At 43.5% G+C, this 26,068-nt stretch overlaps 2 protein-coding genes across 5 annotated transcripts in view; one reads left to right on the plus strand and one right to left on the minus strand.

The window, feature by feature from the left end:
* The window catches only part of khk (ketohexokinase), a 43,669-nt gene extending 40,723 nt beyond the window's left edge, over positions 1-2,946 (plus strand). For all 4 annotated transcript variants that reach the window (XM_034151657.1, XM_034151660.1, XM_034151658.1 and 1 more), the window contains one exon: positions 2,472-2,946. In XM_034151657.1, coding sequence (XP_034007548.1) covers positions 2,472-2,572 — 101 coding nt within the window. In that variant the 3' untranslated portion in view covers positions 2,573-2,946. The remainder of the gene's footprint in view (positions 1-2,471) is intronic.
* A 2,820-nt stretch (positions 2,947-5,766) lies between these two features.
* The window catches only part of pltp (phospholipid transfer protein), a 32,172-nt gene continuing 11,870 nt past the window's right edge, over positions 5,767-26,068 (minus strand). Inside the window, exons 5-15 of the mRNA XM_034151670.1 lie at positions 25,716-25,871; positions 25,565-25,628; positions 23,735-23,890; positions 23,348-23,524; positions 22,861-22,920; positions 22,107-22,271; positions 21,906-21,973; positions 18,401-18,443; positions 18,236-18,299; positions 18,057-18,133; positions 5,767-5,920 (exon numbers count right to left, since the gene is read on the minus strand). Coding sequence (XP_034007561.1) covers positions 5,843-5,920; positions 18,057-18,133; positions 18,236-18,299; positions 18,401-18,443; positions 21,906-21,973; positions 22,107-22,271; positions 22,861-22,920; positions 23,348-23,524; positions 23,735-23,890; positions 25,565-25,628; positions 25,716-25,871 — 1,108 coding nt within the window. The 3' untranslated portion in view covers positions 5,767-5,842. The remainder of the gene's footprint in view (positions 5,921-18,056; positions 18,134-18,235; positions 18,300-18,400; positions 18,444-21,905; positions 21,974-22,106; positions 22,272-22,860; positions 22,921-23,347; positions 23,525-23,734; positions 23,891-25,564; positions 25,629-25,715; positions 25,872-26,068) is intronic.

A 26,068-nucleotide genomic window follows, 5' to 3' on the forward strand; every position in this document is an offset into this window, starting at 1 on the left:
ACATTACACTGTCCAACAGGAGACATTACACTGTCCAACTGTGAGACATTACACTGTCCAACAGGAGACATTACACTGTCCAACTGTGAGACATTACACTGTCCAACTGTGAGACATTATACTGTCCAACTAGAGACATTACACTGTCCAACAGGAGACATTACACTGCCCAACTGTGAGACATTACACTGTCCAACAGGAGACATTACACTGTCCAATGGTGAGACATTACACTGTCCAACTAGAGACATTACACTGTCCAACTAGAGACATTACACTGTCCAACAGGAGACATTACACTGTCCAACTGTGAGACATTACACTGTCCAACTAGAGACATTACACTGTCCAACAGGAGACATTACACTGTCCAACTGTGAGACATTACACTGTCCAACTGTGAGACATTACACTGTCCAACTGTGAGACATTACACTGTCCAACTAGAGACATTACACTGTCCAACTAGAGACATTACACTGTCCAACAGGAGACATTACACTGTCCAACTGTGAGACATTACACTGTCCAACAGGAGACATTACACTGTCCAACTGTGAGACATTACACTGTCCAACAGGAGACATTACACTGTCCAACTGTGAGACATTACACTGTCCAACTGTGAGACATTACACTGTCCAACTGTGAGACATTACACTGTCCAACTGTGAGACATTACACTGTCCAACTGTGAGACATTACACTGTCCAACTGTGAGACATTACACTGTCCAACTGTGAGACATTACACTGTCCAACAGGAGACATTACACTGTCCAACTGTGAGAAATTACACTGTCCAACAGGAGACATTACACTGTCCAATGGTGAGACATTACACTGTCCAACTGTGAGACATTACACTGTCCAACTGTGAGACATTACACTGTCCAACTGTGAGACATTACACTGTCCAACTGTGAGACATTACACTGTCCAACAGGAGACATTACACTGTCCAACTGTGAGACATTACACTGTCCAACTGTGAGACATTACACTGTCCAATGGTGAGACATTACACTGTCCAATGGTGAGACATTACACTGTCCAACAGGAGACATTACACTGTGCAACAGGAGACATTACACTGTCCAACTGTGAGACATTACACTGTCCAACTGTGAGACATTACACTGTCCAATGGTGAGACATTACACTGTCCAACAGGAGACATTACACTGTCCAACTGTGAGACATTACACTGTCCAACAGGAGACATTACACTGTCCAACTAGAGACATTACACTGTCCAACAGGAGACATTACACTGTCCAACAGGAGACATTACACTGTCCAACAGGAAACATTACACTGTCCAACTGTGAGACATTACACTGTCCAACTGTGAGACATTACACTGTCCAACAGGAGACATTACACTGTCCAACTAGAGACATTACACTGTCCAACTGGAGACATTACACTGTCCAACTGTGAGACATTACACTGTCCAACAGGAGACATTACACTGTCCAACTGTGAGACATTACACTGTCCAACTAGAGACATTACACTGTCCAACTGGAGACATTACACTGTCCAACTGTGAGACATTACACTGTCCAACAGGAGACATTACACTGTCCAACTGTGAGACATTACACTGTCCAACTGTGAGACATTACACTGTCCAACTGTGAGACATTACACTGTCCAACTGTGAGACATTACACTGTCCAACTAGAGACATTACACTGTCCAACAGGAGACATTACACTGTCCAACTGTGAGACATTACACTGTCCAACTAGAGACATTACACTGTCCAACAGGAGACATTACACTGTCCAACTGTGAGACATTACACTGTCCAACTGTGAGACATTACACTGTCCAACAGGAGACATTACACTGTCCAATGGTGAGACATTACACTGTCCAACTGTGAGACATTACACTGTCCAACTGTGAGACATTACACTTTCCAACTGTGAGACATTACACTGTCCAACTGTGAGACATTACACTGTCCAACAGGAGACATTACACTGTCCAACTAGAGACATTACACTGTCCAACTGGAGACATTACACTGTCCAACTGTGAGACATTACACTGTCCAACAGGAGACATTACACTGTCCAACTGTGAGACATTACACTGTCCAACTGTGAGACATTACACTGTCCAACTGTGAGACATTACACTGTCCAACTGTGAGACATTACACTGTCCAACTAGAGACATTACACTGTCCAACAGGAGACATTACACTGTCCAACTGTGAGACATTACACTGTCCAACTGTGAGACATTACACTGTCCAACTGTGAGACGTTACACTGTCCAACAGGAGACGTTACACTGTCCAACAGGAGACATTACACTGTCCAACTGTGAGACATTACACTGTCCAACTGTGAGACATTACACTGTCCAACTGTGAGACATTACACTGTCCAACAGGAGACATTACACTGTCCATAAATAACCTTTATTCTGTGTTCTGTATTTAATGACCTGCAGGGGGCAGTCTTCAGGACGCTTTGACCTTCGGCTGCAGGGTCGCCGGCAGGAAGTGTGGTTTCCACGGTTACGACGGCATCGCCGAAATGAGTGCACTCTGACCGACGATTTCAGATCTGACAGAAAAACCCACATCTTTATTCTTAATTTAAAATCAAATGTATCATATTGTGTGTGACGCTACGAGGAACCAAAGCTCTTCCACCAGGAGAAACACGCTGCAACACTTCCGTTGTGTTTTGTATTTGCAGCGTTTGGTTTCTGCAGCTTTTAGTAAACGCTGCCATGTCTCCTCAAGGTGCTGAATGTTCTCTAAAAGCTGCACGTGTTGTTGCTGAAGATGTTTCTCGTGATGGAAGAGCTTTGTGACGTTGCAGCTCGTTGCAGCTGTCGGCCTCCTTAGTCACACAGAAACCAGTCTGCGCTGTTTAAAAATGTAAAGTAATGAATAACTGAAATGAATGAACCGATTAATAAAAAGTCATCATAACTAAAGGTTTACTGTTTGATAAATGATCTTTATCTGATGTAACATTACACGTTGAACTATCTTATCAAAATGTGTTAATTTATCTTCGACCTGAGGCTGTACTTTAGTACGCTTTGGAATGCAGGACTTTCACTGAAACAGAGTATTCCTACACTCTGGTACTTCTACTTTTACTGAAGTACAAGATCTGAGTACTTCTACTTTTACTCAAGTACAAGAACTGAGTACTTCTACTTTTACTCAAGTACAAGATCTGAGTACTTCTACTTTTACTCAAGTACAAGATCTGAGTACTTATACTTTTACTCAAGTACAAGATCACAGTACTTCTACTTTTACTCAAGTACAAGATCTGAGTACTTATACTTTTACTCAAGTACAAGATCACAGTACTTCTACTTTTACTCAAGTCCAAGATCTGAGTACTTCTACTTTTACTCAAGTCCAAGATCTGACTACTTCTACTTTTACTCAAGTACAATATCTGAGTACTTCTACTTTTACTCAAGTACAAGATCACAGTACTTCTACTTTTACTCAGGTACAAGATCTGAGTACTTCTACTTTTACTAAGTACAAGATCTGAGTACTTCTACTTTTACTCAAGTACAAGATCTGAGTACTTCTACTTTTACTCAAGAACAAGATCTGAGTACTTCTACTTTTACTCAAGTACAAGATCTGAGTACTTCTACTTTTACTCAAGTACAAGATCTGAGTACTTCTACTTTTACTCAAGTACAAGATCTGAGTACTTCTACTTTTACTAAGTACAAGATCTGAGTACTTCTACTTTTACTAAGTACAAGATCTGAGTACTTCTACTTTTACTCAAGTACAAGATCTGAGTACTTCTACTTTTACTCAAGAACAAGATCTGAGTACTTCTACTTTTACTCAAGTCCAAGATCTGACTACTTCTACTTTTACTCAAGTACAATATCTGAGTACTTCTACTTTTACTCAAGTACAAGATCTGAGTACTTCTACTTTTACTCAAGTACAAGATCTGAGTACTTCTACTTTTACTCAAGTACAAGATCTGAGTACTTCTACTTTTACTAAGTACAAGATCTGAGTACTTCTACTTTTACTAAGTACAAGATCTGAGTACTTCTACTTTTACTCAAGTACAAGATCTGAGTACTTCTACTTTTACTAAGTACAAGATCTGAGTACTTCTACTTTTACTCAGGTACAAGATCTGAGTACTTCTACTTTTACTAAGTACAAGATCTGAGTACTTCTACTTTTACTAAAGTACAAGATCTGAGTACTTCTACTTTTACTCAAGAACAAGATCTGAGTACTTCTACTTTTACTCAAGTACAAGATCTGAGTACTTCTACTTTTACTCAAGTACAAGATCTGAGTACTTCTACTTTTACTCAAGTACAAGATCTGAGTACTTCTACTTTTACTAAGTACAAGATCTGAGTACTTCTACTTTTACTAAGTACAAGATCTGAGTACTTCTACTTTTACTCAAGTACAAGATCTGAGTACTTCTACTTTTACTCAAGTACAAGATCTGAGTACTTCTACTTTTACTCAAGTACAAGATCTGAGTACTTCTACTTTTACTAAGTACAAGATCTGAGTACTTCTACTTTTACTAAGTACAAGATCTGAGTACTTCTACTTTTACTCAAGTACAAGATCTGAGTACTTCTACTTTTACTAAGTACAAGATCTGAGTACTTCTACTTTTACTAAGTACAAGATCTGAGTACTTCTACTTTTACTCAAGTACAAGATCTGAGTACTTCTACTTTTACTAAGTACAAGATCTGAGTACTTCTACTTTTACTCAGGTACAAGATCTGAGTACTTCTACTTTTACTAAGTACAAGATCTGAGTACTTCTACTTTTACTCAAGTACAAGATCTGAGTACTTCTACTTTTACTCAAGAACAAGATCTGAGTACTTCTACTTTTACTCAAGTACAAGATCTGAGTACTTCTACTTTTACTCAAGTACAAGATCTGAGTACTTCTACTTTTACTCAAGTACAAGATCTGAGTACTTCTACTTTTACTAAGTACAAGATCTGAGTACTTCTACTTTTACTAAGTACAAGATCTGAGTACTTCTACTTTTACTCAAGTACAAGATCTGAGTACTTCTACTTTTACTCAAGTACAAGATCTGAGTACTTCTACTTTTACTCAAGTACAAGATCTGAGTACTTCTACTTTTACTAAGTACAAGATCTGAGTACTTCTACTTTTACTAAGTACAAGATCTGAGTACTTCTACTTTTACTCAAGTACAAGATCTGAGTACTTCTACTTTTACTAAGTACAAGATCTGAGTACTTCTACTTTTACTAAGTACACGATCTGAGTACTTCTACTTTTACTCAAGTACAAGATCTCAGTACTTCTACTTTTACTAAGTACAAGATCTGAGTACTTCTACTTTTACTAAGTACAAGATCTGAGTACTTCTACTTTTACTAAGTACACGATCTGAGTACTTCTACTTTTACTCAAGTACAAGATCTCAGTACTTCTCCACCTCTGGTAAACGTGCATGGTAACAAGGATGTACTGCTCTAATGTTTAAAGAATGAAGGTTAGACCCCTGTGTGGTGACTGGATACTACTTTAGTAAAGAAGAACAAATATATATATTTGAAACTTCCTGCTGAGAAAAACGAGCAGCCAATCAAAACCTCAGGAATCATCAAACTAATTATCCAAACGACCATTTTTATATTCTGAATTTAGGAGGACTGTTGTCAGCAGTTTAAAGAATCAAACACATTTTCATTGTAGAAACTGAAGCAGAGAATTAGAGGTCATTTCAAAGGGTATTTTATTGTTTTACATACAAATACATATGTTTGTCATCGTACATGTTTACACGGTGTCTGTCTATTCCTGGTTGTTGCCTTCCATCATTTCTCTCAGTCCTTTGGTGAAGTGAAGATTGGCTCCGATCACAATGAAGCCCTGCAGAGACCAACACACACATCTGTTAGAGACCAACACACACATCTGTTAGAGACCAACACACACATCTGTTAGAGACCAACACACACATCTGTTAGAGACCAACTGTTACGTGCCGCAGTCGGTGCTTGTGTGTGCATTTGTGTGTGTCTCTCTCTCTCCCTGATTGTCTCCAGGTGCAGCCTCTCCCCCAGGTGCTCCCAATCCCCAATCAGGGCCTCCATATAGGACCTGAGGAAGGCTGCAGTCGCTCTCCCCTTCTCCTCTGGCTGCATGTGTGCAGCATGTCTCTGTCTCTGTGTGAGGCCTGTGTTTTTGTGAAGTGTTAGGAGATGTGCTCCAGTTTGTTCGTGTATTGTTTTATTTTGGTTTGCTTTGCAAGTTGGCTGGTGAGCCCTTTTTCTTTATCCATTAAAACCTCACTTTGTGGCTTTCTATCTCAGTTTCCTCTCCTTTTTTCTCTCTCCTGGTTATTTAGTGGGAATGCTGTTAACAGCATTCCCACTAAATGTTATGCTACGGACAAAATTCTTATTATTCCATCCAATTATTTTGTCCGTCTTCTCCTCCCACATTCAACATCGCAGAAACTCCGTTCAAACATCAAAACGTTCAGCTCGGTCGGGAATCGATGGCTATTACTTTTATCATTCATAACTTTCATAATTCCAGAGATACATCCCATAATACATCACATTTTTAACATTGAAGTCAATGGAGATATTCTTCAGACTTCAACAAATCTTCATGCGACTTCAACTGCTAACTGTTCATTCATACTTTCACTCAGAAACCTCATTCCAACTTTCAAATGTTACACATCTTTCTGACATTATCCGTGTAACTCAACTTTTAAATCTGATTCTTACTTTTAGAGATATTAAACATTGTTCAGACCTTGTTAAAGAGGTTTTCTTCAGATTTTAACATTAACTAGAGTGCGTGATGTCACAGCTAGAGGGTGAGAAATCTTGAAATTTGCCTTCATATACTTTTTTAAAACTGCCATAATTCCCAAACCCTACATTCTTGAGACATAGTTTTTCATGATAAACGTAGGAAAACATCTCGTAGCTTGAAAAATGACAAATAATTAAACAAAATAATTAAACAAAATGCCTCTTGAGGGCATGAAGTGACAAAAACGTTCAACATGTCTCCATTAACGCCCATTGTAATTTCAGGCAGATATTTCCTCACAGCAGCAGCCGCACACCTTTCTTAAACTGCCAAAAAGGCCACATTATTAACCCGAAAGTACACAAAAATTACACTTCAGATACTCAACTTCCTTGACATGCTTCACGTTTTGAAATTTCACAGATATCTGTTATCGTTCTTCCACAAAACGTTCACATGTAAGAGGTTTATCTCTCATTCAAAACAATGAAGCCTGTGATCTCTGCACACCTCGTTAGCTCAAATATCAACACCTGTGTTATGGAACGCGATGATGTCATCACTCCAACTGACAGCAGTCAGTTCTAACTGTTCATTTCATACTCACACACACACACTCTCTCTCTCTCTCTCTCTCTCTCTCAGACAGACAGACAGACACATACTCTCTCTCACACACACCACACACACACTCTCTCTCACACACACCACACACACACTCTCTCTCACACACACCACACACACACTCTCTCTCTCTTTCGGGGTAATCCTGGGTGGGGATTTAGTCCCTGTTGGGGGGCAGGCGTTTCAGGGTTTCGGCCGCTGATGTTTGCCTTTAAAGTCGCCTCGAGCCCGGCACGCTCCAGAAGATAGTTAGGTAAGTTGTGGTAGGCAGGATCTGGGGAAGTTTGTTATTTGGAAGACGAGAGTCAATGTTTGTGTAGCCTCAGATATTTTGCCTGTTGAGTGAGGTGATCTAATTGTAGCTGGCGAGTAGTTGCAAATGAGTTTGTGTGTTTAGTATGGCCTCCCTTGTGTTGGGTGAGTCCTCTCATACTGGTTCTAAATTAGATGCCAGGTTGAAAGTGAGGTTAGCTCGTCTCCAGTGGGAGAAGGAGGAGCGTGAGCGAGATCTCCAGCTCAGGAGGGAGCTGGAGATCAGGAAGTGAGATGCAGACACAGCTTTCAGGATGCGTCAGCTAGAGCTGCAGACAGGTTCAGTGGGGTTCTCTTCGGGTACACAACCATTGTCAGGTTCGGATGCTCCTTTTGATGTTGGTAACAACATTCAGCTGGTTCCAGTATTTCGTGAGTCTGAAGTTGAGTCATACTTTGTTGTGTTTGAGCGCATTGCTGCTGCTTTGCACTGGCCCAAAGATGTGTGGGCCATACTGTTACAGTGCAAGCTAGTTGGTAAGGCTCAGATGGTTTGCTCTACTCTTCCTGTTGAAGATTGTATTGTGTACGAAAAAGTTAAATGCGCTATTCTCAAAGTGTATGAGCTTGTGTCTGAGGCTTATAGACAGCGTTTTCGTGGCCTAAAGAAAACACCTGGCCAAACTTTTGTAGACTTTGCAATGGAGAAGAGAAAGCTATTCAACGGATGGTGTAAGGCATCAAAGGCTGACGACTTAACTTCAGTTTGTGATCTCATAGTGCTGGAGGAGTTTAAAAACTGTGTCCCAGAACATACTGTTTTAAATGAACGAAAAAGAACCTCCTTGCAGCAGGCTGCCACCATGGCGGATGAGCTGGTGTTAATGCACAGTGGTGTTTTGGCTCAGAGCGATTCTCCTCATCGTGTTTCTTTCCGGAAAGCTTGTAACAGGCGTGCCACACATGCTCACTCTGTTTCTCTTCCAGGACCCAAGAAAAAGAGATTGTGTTTCTTTTGTCTTGACCCTGGTCATCTAGTGGCAGAGTGTGTAGCTCGGAAGAAGCAGGTGGCAGCTTCCAAGCGGTCTGTGGAAAAGCCAAGAGACCAGCACTCAGTTGCAATGCGACAGAGTGGTGAGTTGCAGTTAAGTTCTGTGACAGTGCTGTGGGTGTGGACCTGGCTCAGAGCGATGGGGATCTGTGTTCAGTGAGTGATGTGTGTGTTCCATGTGATGTGTGTTCCATGTGATGTGTGTGTTCCATGTGATGTGTGTGTGTTCCATGTGTTGTGTGTGTTCCATGTGATGTGTGTGTTCCATGTGTTGTGTGTGTTCCATGTGTTGTGTGTGTTCCATGTGTTGTGTGTGTTCCATGTGTTGTGTGTGTTCCATGTGATGTGTGTGTTCCATGTGTTGTGTGTGTTCCATGTGTTGTGTGTGTTCCATGTGTTGTGTGTGTTCCATGTGATGTGTGTGTTCCATGTGTTGTGTGTGTTCCATGTGATGTGTGTGTTCCATGTGATGTGTGTGTGTTCCATGTGTTGTGTGTGTTCCATGTGATGTGTGTGTTCCATGTGTTGTGTGTGTTCCATGTGTTGTGTGTGTTCCATGTGTTGTGTGTGTTCCATGTGTTGTGTGTGTTCCATGTGATGTGTGTGTTCCATGTGATGTGTGTGTTCCATGTGTTGTGTGTTCCATGTGTTGTGTGTGTTCCATGTGATGTGTGTGTTCCATGTGTTGTGTGTGTTCCATGTGTTGTGTTCCATGTGTTGTGTGTGTTCCATGTGTTGTGTGTGTTCCATGTGATGTGTGTGTGTTCCATGTGATGTGTGTGTTCCATGTGATGTGTGTGTTCCATGTGATGTGTGTGTTCCATGTGATGTGTGTGTTCCATGTGATGTGTGTGTTCCATGTGATGTGTGTGTTCCATGTGTTGTGTGTGTGTTCCATGTGTTGTGTGTGTTCCATGTGTTGTGTGTGTTCCATGTGTTGTGTGTGTGTTCCATGTGTTGTGTGTGTTCCATGTGATGTGTGTGTGTTCCATGTGATGTGTGTGTGTTCCATGTGATGTGTGTGTTCCATGTGATGTGTGTGTTCCATGTGATGTGTGTGTTCCATGTGTTGTGTGTGTTCCATGTGTTGTGTGTGTGTTCCATCTGTTGTGTGTGTTCCATGTGATGTGTGTGTTCCATGTGATGTGTGTGTTCCATGTGTTGTGTGTGTTCCATGTGATGTGTGTGTGTTCCATGTGATGTGTGTGTTCCATGTGATGTGTGTGTTCCATGTGATGTGTGTGTTCCATGTGTTGTGTGTGTTCCATGTGTTGTGTGTGTGTTCCATCTGTGGTGTGTGTTCCATGTGTTGTGTGTGTTCCATGTGATGTGTGTGTTCCATGTGATGTGTGTGTTCCATGTGTTGTGTGTGTTCCATGTGTTGTGTGTGTGTTCCATCTGTTGTGTGTGTTCCATGTGATGTGTGTGTTCCATGTGATGTGTGTGTTCCATGTGTTGTGTGTGTGTTCCATGTGATGTGTGTGTTCCATGTGATGTGTGTGTTCCATGTGATGTGTGTGTTCCATGTGATGTGTGTGTTCCATGTGTTGTGTGTGTGTTCCATGTGATGTGTGTGTTCCATGTGTTGTGTGTGTTCCATGTGTTGTGTGTGTTCCGTGTGTTCCATGTGATGTGTGTGTTCCATGTGATGTGTGTGTGTTCCATGTGTTGTGTGTGTTCCGTGTGTTCCATGTGATGTGTGTGTTCCATGTGATGTGTGTGTTCCATGTGTTGTGTGTGTTCCGTGTGTTCCATGTGATGTGTGTGTGTTCCATGTGATGTGTGTGTTCCATGTGATGTGTGTGTTCCATGTGTTGTGTGTGTTCCATGTGTTGTGTGTGTGTTCCATGTGATGTGTGTGTTCCATGTGTTGTGTGTGTTCCATGTGTTGTGTGTGTTCCGTGTGTTCCATGTGATGTGTGTGTTCCATGTGATGTGTGTGTGTTCCATGTGTTGTGTGTGTTCCGTGTGTTCCATGTGATGTGTGTGTTCCATGTGTTGTGTGTGTTCCGTGTGTTCCATGTGATGTGTGTGTTCCATGTGATGTGTGTGTGTTCCATGTGTTGTGTGTGTTCCATGTGATGTGTGTGTTCCATGTGATGTGTGTGTTCCATGTGTTGTGTGTGTTCCGTGTGTTCCATGTGATGTGTGTGTTCCATGTGATGTGTGTGTTCCATGTGATGTGTGTGTTCCATGTGTTGTGTAAGAACAGTAAGAAAACCAAAGCAATGCTTTTTGCTCCCAAGTCAGCGTCCTCCTCTTGCCTCTCCATTGACACCCTTGATGGCGTTTCTGTTGAGTTTGTTGATACCTACAAATATCTGAGCTTTTGGTTGGACAGTAATCTGAACTATAAACACCATATTGAAGTTTTAACAAAGAAATTGAAATTCACTCTTGGCTTCCTTTACAGACTTACATTTTTTTTTTCAATTTCATCCCGTAAAAGGTTGGTCTCTGGCTTATTCCTGTCCCAGCTGGACTACGGTGATACCATTTATAGATTTGCCTGTCCCACTGTTTTGGCCAAACTTGACCCACTCTACCATGCTGCGCTGTGTTATATATCAAATGCACCCTATAGGACTCATCACTGCACACTGTATAGCCTAACTGGATGGTCCTCACTTACTATGCGTAGGATGCAGCACTGGTTTTTATTAATGTATAAAGCCATTTTAGGTAAGCTTCCACTCTACATATGTGTCAGATTTGCCCCAGTTTGTGACTCTTACAACCTCAGATCCAGTGCCTGGATACGGTTCCAGGTTCCTGCTGTACGGACTGAGGCTGGAAAAAGGAGTCTTTCTTATTACGGTCCTTGGTCTTGGAATGACCTTCAATCACGCCTTAAACTGAGGGCACTTGTCTCTATATCATGTTTTAAATTGAAGGTGTCTGAAGTCCTCACCACCAGCTGCTCTTGCAGTAACAAGTAGTGTCCTTTTTTTACTGTCCTAATGTGCACAATGTAGTGACTGCTTTTTCGTCTTCTGTTTTCTTTGTTATGTTCTCTGTATTTTATATGTTTGTGTGATGTGTAACGCTGCTGCCTTCTTGGCCAGGTCAGCTTTGAAAATGAGATTTTATCTCAATGTTTTATCTGGTTAAATAAAGGTTAAATAAAAAAAAAATTAAAAAGAATGTGTGTGTTCCATGTGTTGTGTGTGTTCCATGTGTTGTGTGTGTGTTCCATGTGATGTGTGTGTGTGTTCCATGTGATGTGTGTGTGTTCCATGTGATGTGTGTGTTCCATGTGATGTGTGTGTTCCATGTGATGTGTGTGTTCCATGTGATGTGTGTGTGTTCCATGTGATGTGTGTGTGTTCCATGTGATGTGTGTGTGTTCCATGTGTTGTGTGTTCGTTCCATGTGTTGTGTGTGTGTTCCATGTGTTGTGTGTGTTCCATGTGATGTGTGTGTTCCATGTGATGTGTGTGTTCCATGTGATGTGTGTGTTCCATGTGATGTGTGTGTTCCATGTGATGTCTGTGTTCCATGTGTTGTGTGTGTTCCATGTGATGTGTGTGTTCCATGTGATCCGTGTGTGTGTTCCGTGTGTTGTGTGTGTGTTCCGTGTGTTGTGTGTGTGTTCCGTGTGTTGTGTGTGTGTTCCGTGTGTTGTGTGTGTTCCGTGTGTTGTGTGTGTTCCGTGTGTTGTGTGTGTTCCATGTGTTGTGTGTGTTCCATGTGATGTGTGTGTGTTCCATGTGATGTGTGTGTGTTCCATGTGATGTGTGTGTGTTCCATGTGTTGTGTGTTCGTTCCATGTGTTGTGTGTGTGTTCCATGTGTTGTGTGTGTTCCATGTGATGTGTGTGTTCCATGTGATGTGTGTGTTCCATGTGATGTGTGTGTTCCATGTGTTGTGTGTGTTCCATGTGATCCGTGTGTGTGTGTGTGTTGTGTGTGTGTTCCGTGTGTTGTGTGTGTTCCGTGTGTTGTGTGTGTGTTCCGTGTGTTGTGTGTGTGTTCCGTGTGTTGTGTGTGTTCCGTGTGTTGTGTGTGTGTTCCGTGTGTTGTGTGTGTGTTCCGTGTGTTGTGTGTGTTCCGTGTGTTGTGTGTGTTCCGTGTGTGTGTGTGTGTGTGTGTTCCATGTGTTGTGTGTGTTCCATGTGTTGTGTGTGTTCCATGTGTTGTGTGTGTTCCATGTGTTGTGTGTGTTCCATGTGTTGTGTGTGTTCCATGTGATGTGTGTGTGTTCCATGTGATGTGTGTGTGTTCCATGTGTTGTGTGTGTTCCATGTGTTGTGTGTGTTCCATGTGATGTGTGTGTTCCATGTGATGTGTGTGTTCCATGTGATGTGTGTGTTCCATGTGATGTGTGTGTTCCATGTGATGTGTGTTCCGTTGTGTGTGTGTGTTCCGTGTGTTGTGTGTGTGTTCCGTGTGTTGTGTGTGTGTTCCGTGTGTTGTGTGTGTGTTCCGTGTGTTGTGTGTGTTCCGTGTGTTGTGTGTGTTCCGTGTGTTGTGTGTGTTCCATGTGTTCCATGTGTTGTGTGTGTTCCATGTGATGTCTGTGTTCCATGTGATGTGTGTGTTCCATGTGTTGTGTGTGTGTTCCATGTGTTGTGTGTTCCATGTGTTGTGTGTGTTCCATGTGATGTGTGTTCCGTGTGTTGTGTGTGTGTTCCGTGTGTTGTGTGTGTGTTCCGTGTGTTGTGTGTGTGTTCCGTGTGTGTGTGTGTGTGTGTGTGTGTGTGTGTGTGTGTGTGTGTTCCATGTGTTCCATGTGTTGTGTGTGTTCCATGTGATGTCTGTGTTCCATGTGATGTGTGTGTTCCATGTGTTGTGTGTGTTCCATGTGTTGTGTGTGTTCCATGTGTTGTGTGTGTGTTCCATGTGTTGTGTGTTCCATGTGTTGTGTGTGTTCCATGTGATGTGTGTGTTCCATGTGTTGTGTGTGTTCCATGTGTTGTGTGTGTTCCATGTGATGTGTGTGTTCCATGTGTTGTGTGTGTTCCATGTGTTGTGTTCCATGTGTTGTGTGTGTGTTCCATGTGATGTGTGTGTTCCATGTGATGTGTGTGTGTTCCATGTGATGTGTGTGTTCCATGTGATGTGTGTGTTCCATGTGATGTGTGTGTTCCATGTGATGTGTGTGTTCCATGTGTTGTGTGTGTTCCATGTGTTGTGTGTGTTCCATGTGTTGTGTGTGTTCCATGTGTTGTGTGTGTTCCATGTGTTGTGTGTGTGTTGTTCCATGTGTTGTGTGTGTTCCATGTGATGTGTGTTGTGTTCCATGTGATGTGTGTGTTTTCCATGTGATGTGTGTGTTCCATGTGTTGTGTGTGTTCCATGTGTGTGTTCCATGGTTGTGTGTGTGTTCCATGTGATGTGTGTGTTCCATGTGATGTGTGTGTGTTCCATGTGATGTGTGTGTGTTCCATGTGATGTGTGTGTTCCATGTGTTGTGTGTGTTCCATGTGTTGTGTGTTCCATGTGATGTGTGTGTTCCATGTGATGTGTGTGTTCCATGTGTTGTGTGTGTTCCATGTGTTGTGTTCCATGTGTTGTGTGTGTTCCATGTGTTGTGTGTGTTCCATGTGTTGTGTGTGTTCCATGTGATGTGTGTGTTCCATGTGTGTGTGTGTTCCATGTGATGTGTGTGTTCCATGTGATGTGTGTGTGTTCCATGTGATGTGTGTGTGTTCCATGTGATGTGTGTGTGTTTCCATGTGATGTGTGTGTGTTCCATGTGATGTGTGTGTGTTCCATGTGATGTGTGTGTGTTCCATGTGATGTGTGTTCCATGTGATGTGTGTGTTCCATGTGATGTGTGTGTGTTCCATGTGTTGTGTGTTCGTTCCATGTGTTGTGTGTGTGTTCCATGTGTTGTGTGTGTTCCATGTGATGTGTGTGTGTTCCATGTGATGTGTGTGTTCCATGTGATGTGTGTGTTCCATGTGATGTGTGTGTTCCATGTGATGTCTGTGTTCCATGTGTTGTGTGTGTTCCATGTGTTGTGTGTGTTCCATGTGATGTGTGTGTGTTCCATGTGATGTGTGTGTGTTCCATGTGTTGTGTGTTCGTTCCATGTGTTGTGTGTGTGTTCCATGTGTTGTGTGTGTTCCATGTGATGTGTGTGTTCCATGTGATGTGTGTGTTCCATGTGATGTGTGTGTTCCATGTGATGTCTGTGTTCCATGTGTTGTGTGTGTTCCATGTGATGTGTGTGTTCCATGTGATCCGTGTGTTGTGTGTGTGTTCCGTGTGTGTGTGTGTGTTCCGTGTGTTGTGTGTGTGTTCCGTGTGTTGTGTGTGTTCCGTGTGTTGTGTGTGTTCCGTGTGTTGTGTGTGTTCCATGTGTTGTGTGTGTTCCATGTGTTGTGTGTGTTCCATGTGATGTGTGTGTGTTCCATGTGATGTGTGTGTGTTCCATGTGATGTGTGTGTGTTCCATGTGTTGTGTGTTCGTTCCATGTGTTGTGTGTGTGTTCCATGTGTTGTGTGTGTGTTCCATGTGTTGTGTGTTCCATGTGTTGTGTGTGTTCCATGTGATGTGTGTTCCGTGTGTTGTGTGTGTGTTCCGTGTGTTGTGTGTGTGTTCCGTGTGTTGTGTGTGTGTTCCGTGTGTTGTGTGTGTTCCGTGTGTTGTGTGTGTTCCGTGTGTTGTGTGTGTTCCATGTGTTCCATGTGTTGTGTGTGTTCCATGTGATGTCTGTGTTCCATGTGATGTGTGTGTTCCATGTGTTGTGTGTGTTCCATGTGTTGTGTGTGTTCCATGTGTTGTGTGTGTGTTCCATGTGTTGTGTGTTCCATGTGTTGTGTGTGTTCCATGTGATGTGTGTGTTCCATGTGTTGTGTGTGTTCCATGTGTTGTGTGTGTTCCATGTGTTGTGTTCCATGTGTTGTGTGTGTGTTCCATGTGATGTGTGTGTTCCATGTGATGTGTGTGTGTTCCATGTGATGTGTGTGTTCCATGTGATGTGTGTGTTCCATGTGATGTGTGTGTTCCATGTGATGTGTGTGTTCCATGTGTTGTGTGTGTTCCATGTGTTGTGTGTGTTCCATGTGTTGTGTGTGTTCCATGTGTTGTGTGTGTTCCATGTGTTGTGTGTGTGTTCCATGTGTTGTGTGTGTTCCATGTGATGTGTGTGTGTTCCATGTGATGTGTGTGTTTTCCATGTGATGTGTGTGTTCCATGTGTTGTGTGTGTTCCATGTGTTGTGTTCCATGTGTTGTGTGTGTGTTCCATGTGATGTGTGTGTTCCATGTGATGTGTGTGTGTTCCATGTGATGTGTGTGTTCCATGTGTTGTGTGTGTTCCATGTGTTGTGTGTTCCATGTGATGTGTGTGTTCCATGTGATGTGTGTGTTCCATGTGTTGTGTGTGTTCCATGTGTTGTGTGTGTTCCATGTGATGTGTGTGTGTTCCATGTGTTGTGTGTGTTCCATGTGTTGTGTGTGTGTTCCATGTGTTGTGTGTGTTCCATGTGTTGTGTGTGTTCCATGTGTTGTGTGTGTTCCATGTGATGTGTGTGTTCCATGTGTTGTGTGTGTTCCATGTGATGTGTGTGTGTTCCATGTGATGTGTGTGTGTTCCATGTGATGTGTGTGTGTTCCATGTGATGTGTGTGTGTTCCATGTGATGTGTGTGTGTTCCATGTGATGTGTGTGTGTTCCATGTGATGTGTGTGTTCCATGTGATGTATGTGTTCCGTGTGATGTATGTGTTGTGTGTGTTCCATGTGTTGTGTGTGTTCCATGTGATGTGTGTGTTCCATGTGATGTGTGTGTTCCATGTGTTGTGTGTGTTCCATGTGATGTGTGTGTGTTCCATGTGATGTGTGTGTTCCATGTGATGTGTGTGTTCCATGTGATGTGTGTGTTCCATGTGTTGTGTGTGTTCCATGTGATGTCTGTGTTCCATGTGATGTGTGTGTTCCATGTGATGTGTGTGTTCCATGTGATGTGTGTGTTCCATGTGTTGTGTGTGTTCCATGTGTTGTGTGTGTTCCATGTGTTGTGTGTGTTGTCTGTGTTCCATGTGTTGTCTGTGTTCCATGTGTGTGTTCCATGTGATGTCTGTGTTCCATGTGATGTGTGTGTTCCATGTGATGTGTGTGTTCCATGTGATGTCTGTGTTCCATGTGATGTGTGTGTTCCATGTGATGTGTGTGTTCCATGTGTTGTGTGTGTTCCATGTGATGTGTGTGTTCCATGTGATGTGTGTGTTCCATGTGTTGTGTGTGTTCCATGTGATGTCTGTGTTCCATGTGATGTGTGTGTTCCATGTGTTGTGTGTGTTCCATGTGTTGTGTGTGTTCCATGTGTTGTGTGTGTTCCATGTGTTGTGTGTGTTCCATGTGTTGTCTGTGTTCCATGTGTGTGTTCCATGTGTTGTGTGTGTTCCATGTGTTGTCTGTGTTCCATGTGTGTGTTCCATGTGATGTCTGTGTTCCATGTGATGTGTGTGTTCCATGTGATGTGTGTGTTCCATGTGTTGTGTGTGTTCCATGTGTTGTCTGTGTTCCATGTGTGTGTTCCATGTGATGTGTGTGTTCCATGTGTTGTCTGTGTTCCATGTGTTGTGTGTGTGTTCCATGTGTTGTGTGTGTTCCATGTGATGTGTGTGTTCCATGTGATGTGTGTGTTCCATGTGTTGCTCCGGTGTTGGCTGCTTGTGGGCAGTATAACGTGTGTTTTATGGGGGGGGGTGTTACGTACCGCAGTTGGTGCTTGTGTGTGCATTTGTGTGTGTCTCTCTCTCTCCCTGATTGTCTCCAGGTGCAGCCTCTCCCCCAGGTGCTCCCAATCCCCAATCAGGGCCTCCATATAGGAACTGAGGAAGGCTGCAGTCGCTCTCCCCTTCTCCTCTGGCTGCATGTGTGCAGCATGTCTCTGTCTCTGTGTGAGGCCTGTGTTCTTGTGAAGTGTTAGGAGATGTGCTCCAGTTTGTTCGTGTATTGTTTTATTTTGGTTTGCTTTGCAAGTTGGCTGGTGAGCCCTTTTTCTTTATCCATTAAAACCTCACTTTGTGGCTTTCTATCTCAGTTTCCTCTCCTTTTCTCTCTCCTGGTTATTTCATATGTTGTTACTTCCCTCTGGTTCCCCTAGCCCAGTAGGGAACGTAACACCAACACACACATCTGTTAGAGACCAACACACACATCTGTTAGAGACCAACACACACATCTGTTAGAGACCAACACACACATCTGTTAGAGACCAACACACACATCTGTTAGACCAACACACACATCTGTTAGAGACCAACACACACATCTTTTAGAGACCAACACACACATCTGTTCACACTGAAACCACGTTCAGTTAAAGCACACAACGCATAAAGAACAGCAGCTTACGTTGTGATATTCAACGACTTCCTCAATGAAATCCATCCCATCAGCGAGAGGGATCCGAACTCCTTTCTTTGTCCAGTCTGCACACACACACACACACACACACACACACACACACACACACACACAGGGTCAGTTCAACAGCAATGCTCTGTAACACATCTTAATTATTTGATTCTTACTGTTGATTAAAGGAACCACAGACATCTGCAGCATCGTCTTCAGAGGAGCCTGCAGAGGAATCAACTGACAGACACACACACACACACACACACACACACACGTTGTGTTAATAATGGTCTCTTTATGATTGTATAACTTGTAGTAGAATACCAAACAGCACTCACTGCCAGAGATTCCAGTGCTGATTGATTGGAGAAGATTTTAAACCTGAAAGAAGAAAAATGAATTGGTCTGACTGCAGTGTGATCAATAGTGCAGGAATGAGTCCTCAAACCCTCACATGAGTCAGCATTATGAGTCCTCAAACCCTCACATGAGTCTGCATTATGAGTCCTCAAACCCTCACATGAGTCTGCATTATGAGTCCTCAAACCCTCACATGAGTCTGCATTATGAGTCCTCAAACCCTCACATGAGTCAGCATTATGAGTCCTCAAACCCTCACATGAGTCAGCATTATGAGTCCTCAAACCCTCACATGAGTCTGCATTATGAGTCCTCAAACCCTCACATGAGTCTGCATTATGAGTCCTCAAACCCTCACATGAGTCTGCATTATGAGTCCTCAAACCCTCACATGAGTCTGTATTATGAGTCCTCAAACCCTCACATGAGTCAGCATTATGAGTCCTCAAACCCTCACATGAGTCTGCATTATGAGTCCTCAAACCCTCACATGAGTCTGCATTATGAGTCCTCAAACCCTCACATGAGTCTGCATTATGAGTCCTCAAACCCTCACATGAGTCTGCATTATGAGTCCTCAAACCCTCACATGAGTCTGTATTATGAGTCCTCAAACCCTCACATGAGTCTGTATTATGAGTCCTCAAACCCTCACATGAGTCTGCATTATGAGTCCTCAAACCCTCACATGAGTCTGCATTATGAGTCCTCAAACCCTCACATGAGTCAGCATTATGAGTCCTCAAACCCTCACATGAGTCTGCATTATGAGTCCTCAAACCCTCACATGAGTCTGCATTATGAGTCCTCAAACCCTCACATGAGTCTGCATTATGAGTCCTCAAACCCTCACATGAGTCAGCATTATGAGTCCTCAAACCCTCACATGAGTCTGCATTATGAGTCCTCAAACCCTCACATGAGTCTGCATTATGAGTCCTCAAACCCTCACATGAGTCTGCATTATGAGTCCTCAAACCCTCACATGAGTCTGTATTATGAGTCCTCAAACCCTCACATGAGTCAGCATTATGAGTCCTCAAACCCTCACATGAGTCTGCATTATGAGTCCTCAAACCCTCACATGAGTCTGCATTATGAGTCCTCAAACCCTCACATGAGTCTGCATTATGAGTCCTCAAACCCTCACATGAGTCTGCATTATGAGTCCTCAAACCCTCACATGAGTCTGCATTATGAGTCCTCAAACCCTCACATGAGTCTGCATTATGAGTCCTCAAACCCTCACATGAGTCTGTATTATGAGTCCTCAAACCCTCACATGAGTCTGTATTATGAGTCCTCAAACCCTTACATGAGTCTGCATTATGAGTCCTCAAACCCTCACATGAGTCAGCATTATGAGTCCTCAAACCCTCACATGAGTCTGCATTATGAGTCCTCAAACCCTCACATGAGTCTGCATTATGAGTCCTCAAACCCTCACATGAGTCAGCATTATGAGTCCTCAAACCCTCACATGAGTCTGCATTATGAGTCCTCAAACCCTCACATGAGTCTGTATTATGAGTCCTCAAACCCTCACATGAGTCTGCATTATGAGTCCTCAAACCCTCACATGAGTCTGCATTATGAGTCCTCAAACCCTCACATGAGTCTGTATTATGAGTCCTTAAACCCTCACATGAGTCTGCATTATGAGTCCTCAAACCCTCACATGAGTCTGTATTATGAGTCCTCAAACCCTCACATGAGTCTGCATTATGAGTCCTCAAACCCTCACATGAGTCTGTATTATGAGTCCTCAAACCCTCACATGAGTCTGCATTATGAGTCCTCAAACCCTCACATGAGTCTGCATTATGAGTCCTCAAACCCTCACATGAGTCTGTATTATGAGTCCTCAAACCCTCACATGAGTCTGCATTATGAGTCCTCAAACCCTCACATGAGTCTGCATTATGAGTCCTCAAACCCTCACATGAGTCTGCATTATGAGTCCTTAAACCCTCACATGAGTCAGCATTATGAGTCCTCAAACCCTCACATGAGTCTGCATTATGAGTCCTCAAACCCTCACATGAGTCTGCATTATGAGTCCTCAAACCCTCACATGAGTCTGTATTATGAGTCCTCAAACCCTCACATGAGTCTGCATTATGAGTCCTCAAACCCTCACATGAGTCTGCATTATGAGTCCTTAAACCCTCACATGAGTCAGCATTATGAGTCCTCAAACCCTCACATGAGTCTGCATTATGAGTCCTTAAACCCTTACATGAGTCTGCATTATGAGTCCTCAAACCCTCACATGAGTCAGCATTATGAGTCCTCAAACCCTCACATGAGTCTGTATTATGAGTCCTCAAACCCTCACATGAGTCAGCATTATGAGTCCTCAAACCCTCACATGAGTCTGTATTATGAGTCCTTAAACCCTCACATGAGTCTGCATTATGAGTCCTCAAACCCTCACATGAGTCAGCATTATGAGTCCTCAAACCCTCACATGAGTCAGCATTATGAGTCCTCAAACCCTCACATGAGTCTGTATTATGAGTCCTTAAACCCTCACATGAGTCTGCATTATGAGTCCTTAAACCCTCACATGAGTCTGCATTATGAGTCCTCAAACCCTCACATGAGTCTGCATTATGAGTCCTCAAACCCTCACATGAGTCTGTATTATGAGTCCTTAAACCCTCACATGAGTCTGCATTATGAGTCCTCAAACCCTCACATGAGTCTGTATTATGAGTCCTCAAACCCTCACATGAGTCTGTATTATGAGTCCTCAAACCCTCACATGAGTCTGCAAAATGAGTCCTTAAACCCTCACATGAGTCAGCATTATGAGTCCTCAAACCCTCACATGAGTCTGCATTATGAGTCCTCAAACCCTCACATGAGTCTGTATTATGAGTCCTTAAACCCTCACATGAGTCTGTATTATGAGTCCTCAAACCCTCACATGAGTCTGCATTATGAGTCCTCAAACCCTCACATGAGTCTGTATTATGAGTCCTCAAACCCTCACATGAGTCTGCATTATGAGTCCTTAAACCCTCACATGAGTCTGCATTATGAGTCCTCAAACCCTCACATGAGTCTGCATTATGAGTCCTCAAACCCTCACATGAGTCTGCATTATGAGTCCTTAAACCCTCACATGAGTCTGTATTATGAGTCCTCAAACCCTCACATGAGTCTGCATTATGAGTCCTTAAACCCTCACATGAGTCTGTATTATGAGTCCTCAAACCCTCACATGAGTCTGTATTATGAGTCCTCAAACCCTCACATGAGTCTGTATTATGAGTCCTCAAACCCTCACATGAGTCTGTATTATGAGTCCTCAAACACAACAGACCCAAAAGAGGATGTACTTGGTAGTAGTTACTTTTCCATTTCTAAAAGCCTCCCATGGAATAATGTTGCATTGAGTTATTATTACATATGCTTTATTTTGAACACTCAGAAGAATCATGTGTGTGTGTGTGGGCTTTTATTGTGTGGACATACCTGCGGAGGTCGGCGTGAATAGCCAGACGTTTCCCCTTCATAGAAACTTTAGCGTTGAACTTTGTTTCCTACAGGCGGACAAAAACATGAAACAATAACAGAGCCAGTGAAACAGCTGTTGGATCATCGTGTTGTCTAATTGGTCACTTCAATGTGTGCGTGCGTGCGTGCGTGCGTGTGTGCGTGCGTGCGTGCGTGTACCATGGTCATGCTGCTCAACTGGAATGGAGCCTGTCCTGGAGGAAGCAACATGACCTTGACGATGGCTGTCATGACAACCGTTGCCCCGGTCGTTCTGATGGTAGTTTTTGGGGGCGAGTTTACGGCGATCTGCAGAGAGATCGGAGCATCCGCCAGAGCCGGGTTCTACGGAAGAACACAGGAGAACATGAGGTAAGGACTAAAATACAGGGTTATGCAGTATTACTTCTGGGTTCTATGGAGAACACAGGAGAACATGAAGTAAAGTAATAATACAGAGTAATGCAGTACTTCTTATGGTTCCGCAGAGAACACAGGAGAACATGAAATAAAGTGATAATACAGAGTAATGCAGTACTTCTTATGGTTCTGCAGAGAACACAGGAGAACATGAAGTCAAGTAATAATACAGAGTAATGCAGTACTTCTTATGGTTCTGCAGAGAACACAGGAGAACATGAAATAAAGTAATAATACAGAGTAATGCAGTACTTCTTATGGTTCCGCAGAGAACACAGGAGAACATGAAGTCAAGTAATAATACAGAGTAATGCAGTACTTCTTATGGTTCTGCAGAGAACACAGGAGAACATGAAATAAAGTAATAATACAGAGTAATGCAGTACTACTTATGGTTCCTCAGAGAACACAGGAGAACATGAAGTCAAGTAATAATACAAAGTAATGCAGTACTACCTCAGGTTCTACAGAGAACACAGGAGACCTTTATTAAAGGAATTGAGTTCCTTCTCACCAGCATCATGATAACTCCAAAGTAAGTGGTTCTCAACAACATCTCCATGTCTCTGGACATCTGAAGAAAAACACAAACAGAAGCAGGAGGTCAGATGGAGAACCTGGATGTTCTCTCTGTGGTTTCAGGAGGTCTGGAGGTTCTACAGATCTATGGTTCTTCTGGGGTTAATGGTTGTGTTGGGGGGGATCTCTGGTAGTTTTGGCTGTGGTGGTGATTTTGGGGATCTGTTAATGTTATGTGGTTCCTTAGAGGGACTATGGTGGTTTTGGGGAACCGGAATTATCTGTGGATGATTCAGGAGTCTCTGTAGCATTGGATGTGGTTTCGTGTTTTAAGGTTGTTTTGGGGGGGTCTGGGGGAAATGTGTGTATTTGTGATGCAATTGTTGGTCTGTGGTTGTTTTAGTGGTCTGTGGTGTTCTGTGGTGTTCTGTGGTGTTCTGTGGGGTTCTGTGGGGTTCTGCAGTGGTGTTGGTGGTTGTAACCTTTTCGTTGACGATGTGCGTTTGGAACACTCCTGCTTTGTAGTAGGAGAACATCCCGCTGTCGAAGAAGAACTCGGACAGAGCAAGATAAACCATCCGGTCGTAATCTTTGATGACCGGTTCCACAGCAAGGTTCTCCATCGTGTTGTTTGGATCCGACAGGTCGAAGAACATCCCCTAAAGACACAGAGAACCCCTTAATGCTACTATCACATTACACTGAACGGATAACACAGGAGAACACGAAGTCAAGTAATAATCAAAGTGATGCAGTTCTACTTAAGGTTCTATGGTGATCACTGGTGAACATGAAGTAAAGTAATGAATATAAAGTAATTCAGTTCTACCTCAGGTTCTACGGAGAACCCAGGAGAACGTGTGCCTCACCCTGAAGTGCATGTCGAGGCTCCGGGACGTCACCACTGGATCCTCGATCAGAGAGTAGTCGATCCCGATGTAGCTGTCCACCTCCGTCCTCACAGGGATCGTCTCCAGCAGAGAGTTCACATGGACCAGAGCTGAATGGTTCAGAGCGGGACAGATCTGAGAGACAGACAGGTGGGAGACAGGTGGGAGACAGACAGACAGGTGAGAGACAGGTGGGAGACAGGTGAGAGACAGACAGACAGGTGAGAGACAGACAGACAGGTGAGAGACAGGTGAGAGACAGACAGGTCAGAGAGTTCACATTGACCAGAGCAGCATGACTCAGAGCGGGACAGATCTGAGAGACAGACAGATGGGAGAGACAGACAGGTCAGAGAGACAGGTGAGAGACAGACAGACAGGTGAGAGACAGACAGGTCAGGGAGACAGGTGAGAGACAGACAGACAGGTGAGAGACAGACAGGTCAGGGAGACAGGTGAGAGACAGACAGACAGGTGAGAGACAGACAGGTCAGAGAGTTCACATGGACCAGAGCTGAATGGTTCAGAGCGGGACATATCTGAGAGACAGACAGGTGGGAGACAGGTGAGAGACAGACAGACAGACAGGTGAGAGACAGACAGACAGACAGGTGAGAGACAGACAGGTCAGAGAGTTCACATGGACCAGAGCTGAATGGTTCAGAGCGGGACATATCTGAGAGACAGACAGGTGGGAGACAGGTGGGAGACAGGTGAGAGACAGACAGACAAACAGGTGAGAGACAGACAGGTCAGAGAGTTCACATTGACCAGAGCAGCATGACTCAGAGCGGGACAGATCTGAGAGACAGAGAGGTGGGAGAGACAGACAGGTGAGAGACAGACAGGTCAGAGAGTTCACATGGACCAGAGCAGCATGGCTCAGAGCGGGACAGATCTGAGAGACAGACAGGTGAGAGACAGACAGACAGGTGGGAGAGACAGACAGGTGGGAGAGACAGAGAGGGGAGAGATAGTCTTGTAGTCAAGACCCCCTTATCCGAGACCAAGACATTACCAAGACTTTAAGAGGTCCAGACCAAGAGGTCCAGACCAAGAGGTCCAGACCAAGTCAAGACCGGAACCAGACTACTAACATCACATGATACACTTACTATATCATGTGTGAGATACCAGAGTCAATTTGATGTGATCAACATCATCATAAAAAGACACACATACGTAAGTTAAAGTAAAAAGTTATCCTTTTCATTTAAAAACAGGAAAATAGTAAGAACATCATATAAAACATCATAATAAACATGTTATGGTATATAGGTCTAAACAACACACACACACACACACACACACACACACACACACACACACACACACACACACACACACACACACACACACACACACACACACACACACACACACACACACACACACACACACACACACACACACACACACACACACACACACACACACACACACACACTTCGCGACAACTTCACTGCAAGAGCGTTTGGGTGTGTGTGAACGGGGTGTCATAAAATCTCGAGACCTATAAGTCCGAGACCGAGACAAGACCAAGACCGTTAAAAAGTGGTCTCGAGACCAAGACCGGTCTCGAGTACTACAACAATAGGGAGAGAGACAGACAGGTAGGGGAGACAGACAGGTGGGAGAGACAGACAGGTGGGAGAGACAGACAGGTGGGAGAGACGGACAGGTGGGAGAGACAGAAAGGTAGGGGAGACAGACAGACAGAGAGACAGACAGGTGGGAGACAGACAGGTAGGGGAGACAGACAGACAGAGAGACAGACAGGTGGGAGACAGACAGGTAGGGGAGACAGACCTGTTGGTTGAGGACGAATCTCATGCCTGAGGTCAGGAAACTGGCCATGAAGTCATAAACCTTCCTGAGAGACACGATGACAGATATGATGATTATTGATTGGTGTTAATTAGTTATTGGTAATTGAATATTGATAATGATCATGTGTTACCCGAGCGTTCCGCTGAACTCCGCCTTCATTTTGGAGATTTTGGCGTCACAGGTGATGTTCTTGATCTTCAGTCGTCCTTCTTCATCCCTGATCAGGTTCAGCACCGTGTTGATGTTCACGCCTTCAGCCGAGGCGTTGATGTTCCCTGTGTCGTAGCTGAGACAAAACATCTTCATCTTCATCACTGACATCACAACAACCATCATCATCTTCATCACAATGACCATCATCATCTTCATCACAACGACCATCATCATCTTCATCACAACGACCATCATCATCTTCATCACAACGACCATCATCATCTTCATCAAGAGATCTACTTAATGTATAGTAATGGACGTACAACAAGA

Source organism: Trematomus bernacchii, unplaced genomic scaffold (genome assembly GCF_902827165.1).
Source record: "Trematomus bernacchii unplaced genomic scaffold, fTreBer1.1, whole genome shotgun sequence".
Taxonomy (NCBI): Eukaryota; Metazoa; Chordata; class Actinopteri; order Perciformes; family Nototheniidae; genus Trematomus; species Trematomus bernacchii.